The sequence below is a fragment of the Capsella rubella genome, unplaced genomic scaffold (genome assembly GCF_000375325.1).
Source record: "Capsella rubella cultivar Monte Gargano unplaced genomic scaffold, Caprub1_0 scaffold_7, whole genome shotgun sequence".
Classification (NCBI taxonomy): domain Eukaryota; kingdom Viridiplantae; phylum Streptophyta; class Magnoliopsida; order Brassicales; family Brassicaceae; genus Capsella; species Capsella rubella.
The window spans coordinates 12,029,483-12,032,929 of record NW_006238917.1 but is presented as its reverse complement, the minus strand read 5'-3'; the positions used below and the strand labels follow the sequence as shown (position 1 = coordinate 12,032,929).

General features: G+C 35.7%; 1 protein-coding gene across 1 annotated transcript; it reads left to right on the top strand.

Moving 5' to 3' along the window:
* The first annotated feature begins 806 nt into the window (after positions 1 to 806).
* LOC17880248 (replication factor A protein 1) lies at positions 807 to 3,095 on the top strand. The gene is made up of 8 exons (XM_023778501.1): positions 807 to 947; positions 1,039 to 1,303; positions 1,530 to 1,624; positions 1,713 to 1,850; positions 2,237 to 2,430; positions 2,575 to 2,635; positions 2,709 to 2,921; positions 3,027 to 3,095. Exons 1-8 carry the CDS (start codon positions 807 to 809, stop codon positions 3,093 to 3,095), a joined length of 1,176 nt encoding a protein of 391 aa, XP_023634269.1.
* The last annotated feature ends 352 nt before the right edge of the window (positions 3,096 to 3,447 follow it).

The window sequence follows — 3,447 nt, the reverse complement described above, 5'->3', positions numbered from 1 at the left end:
TTTTATTTGATAAATTTTCAAATATTTGTTTGTTCAAAAAAAAAAAAAAAATTTCCAAATATATATTTTTTTAAATTCTATATACATTAAACAAACAAAAAAACTTCACTTTAAACCAACACAAAAACAATTTAGTCATCTATCTTGTTATTTTTGCAACCCTTTTTTTGACCACCCTTTGCGAAGCTTTTTTTTTACAAATATTGCCCTTCACGATTGACTTTACAAAACTATTTCATTAAGGATAAAAGGGAAAATAACCATTGCGGGTCAGTTTATGTGTTTTGAAATCAGACCCGATTTAACTATATGAATACTAGCCTTAATACACACGTTCACAATAAAGTTGAGAGATACTCACGGTGCTATTGGGCTTGTCGCATATGTTCTTTACTAACAAATATTTAAACAAATGACAAACAAATGCTATTGGGATTCGACTACTAAACATACTTCTTTCCTTATATTGCAAGATCATGGTATTAATATCACAATTAGGTAATACCTCCCCAAGTTAAACGATTACTGAAATCTATATTTATTCCTTCATCGGGACATATGGTCGAGATTTGTTTCTTAAAGGAAATGTATTAACTCAATAGCATAATTGTAGGGCTTGTTTAAAATCAAATCCTTCATGTGATTGAAACTTTCTTTAAAATTTTTCGGCCGACCTAACTAAACCTAAAGAAGCACTACACTACTCATCCTTCACTATATATATCCCACATAACAGAAACCATCGTTTCACACTTTACACACAATCGATTCCATTAGTATCACACATAAGCTTTTCAATATCGATAATGGCTGCATCATTCGCTTTCTTACGGGACGTCCGCCCTTACAAAACCGCATGGAGGGTCCAGGTGAAAGTCCTTCACTCTTGGCGCCAATATACGAGCATGACCGCTGAAACCTTAGAGTTGATTGTTTCTGATGACAAGGTTAGTACTTAACTGCTCATTTACCGTATGTTTCGACCATGTTTTAGATACGTTCCGTCATTACTAACAAGTTTGATCTTTTTATATATAGGGTTGCAAGATTCATGCCTCAGTGAAAAAAGATCTGGTGAACCACTATGTCAATAATCTCCCTGTCGGTGATTGGAGGTTTATTGAGAACTTCCAACTCACCCATGCCTCTGGGCAGTTTCGCCGTACAAACCATCTTTATAAGATGGCATTCATCAACGGCACCGTCGTGACAATGAGTGATCCTGTCTCCGACTCGAACTTCTTGAGTTTGGCTAAGTTCTCAAAAATACAGAGTGGAGACCTCAACCCATCTATGTTGATTGGTAAATTAAATTCGTTTTTCTTATATTCGTTACATGTTAATCCGCTGGATATTGTAAGAAAACGTGTTTGTTTTTAAATACGTGTTTTTAAATTCGTTTATGTTATTAACATGTGATACAAACATATTATTATTAACTTACATACGTATATGTTACATTCGCTTTTACTTTTAACATATCATTTACATTCGTTTCCTTACATATGTTCGTATATGTGTATCCGCAGATGTGATGGGTCAGATCGTAAATATTGGTGAGATAGAAACTATTGAAGCTAATAATAAGCCAACTACGAAGATTGACTTCGAACTGCGAGACGAGACGTAAGTAATTTTGTTTGGGAGATCCATTTAACATAATAACATTCGTCTATACTAGAACTAACACGAATACACATTTATTGTTAAACATGGATGACATAATGGCATGTACTTTGTGGGGTGCATTTGCATCCCAAGTTTATCGAGCATGTGCTGAGTCAGACGGCTTTATGGTTGTCTGTGTGCTTAAATTTGCAAAAATTAAGACTTATAACGGTAACAAGAGTGTCTCGAACTCATTTGATGCTTCCCAGCTTCAAATTAATCCACATTTCCCTGAAGTCGACGTGTTCACACAATCGTACGTTCTATTTGTATCTCATCTTACGTTTTCTTTAAGTAAATACTTATATTCATCCGTCTCATTCGATATGTACTCTACCCCACGATGGTCTTGCACTGGCTGTACGTGAGAATGTTCCACGGTTAGCAATTACTAATATCAGCAATTCAAATTGTGGCCTCGAGTATTCAAGGAAGACCATCACAGAACTATTAGGTTCTTATGAGATAAATTGTTTACTCTAATCTACATGAAGACATTCTTAGGTTGACCAGTCTTTTACAATGCGTTTTTTGATATTCGTAAATATTAACTTATTGTACATTGTAGGAGGGTAAAGCTAGACTTATGTGCACAATATACGCTATTGACACAGATTGGGCGTGGTATTACTTCAGTTGTTGCAATTGTAACAAAAAGGTTACTCCAATTCATCAAGGATCCAGTGCTAATAGCACTACGAAGGCCAAACCAAAGCTTTGGTGCGATGTTTGCAAAATTGTTGTAACCAGAGTAGTTGCAAAGTATGTTCCTTCTATTAAATAGTATTTTAGAAAAAACCGATTGAAACTTGGTTAACTAATGCCACTGTCTCATAATAACATGTACATGCTTTATGCCAAGGTTATGGATTCAACTGGTGATACAAAATGTCTACTCTTTGATAGTATTGCTCAAGATATTATTGGTGCACACGCTTATGTTGTTCTTGGTGACTCATTTAATGAGGTAATGTTATCATTATGTATAATTCCTATCTCTGGATGTATATTCACAACTAACCTTATAATAATATATGTAGATTGAAAACCATGATGATGTTCCTGATCAAATAAAGGGATTGGTTGGCAAAACCTTTCTTTTCTTATTGACGGTGGGAAAAGAAAACATATGGGGCGGTAAGGATTCGTACAAAGTGTCTAAAGTCCTTCAAATGAATGGCTTAATTACCGAGGAAATGTCTGAAGAATCTCTTGACATGGTGAATCCGGCAGCCATCGTTTCCGGAGATCAGGTTAATATTTGTACAACAAATAATATGGTTACTGTAATGAATATATTAGTCATCGATAGAAATGAATCTATTCTAACGGGTGTGTATCATTTTATCTTATCCCAGCTGCTCTTAACCTATAGCCAAGAGACAAACACTACAAGAAAACATAGGATATTCCAACAACTGATATAGTCGGAAATTAGTCGGAAAAGAGCTATTTCAACTAATTTCCGACGAAATCAAACTCCTCGGAAATCCTTGGTCGGAAACGTAAATTCGTCGGAAATTGGTCAGTAATTTCCGACGAAACGGTTAGCAGGAATTTCGTCGGAAAAAGCTCGTCGGATATTAGTCGGAAGCTTTTGTCGGAAAATTGTCGGATGGTCTCGTCGGGAAGTTGTCGGAAACGGTCGTCAGAATAGTGTCGGGAAATTTCGCCGGTTTTTTATCGGAAAAATAGTCGGAAAAAATCGTCGGTAAATAGTCGCATAATTAGTCGGAAATTGCTGTCGTCGGAAATTCGTCGGAAATTCGTCGGAAATTT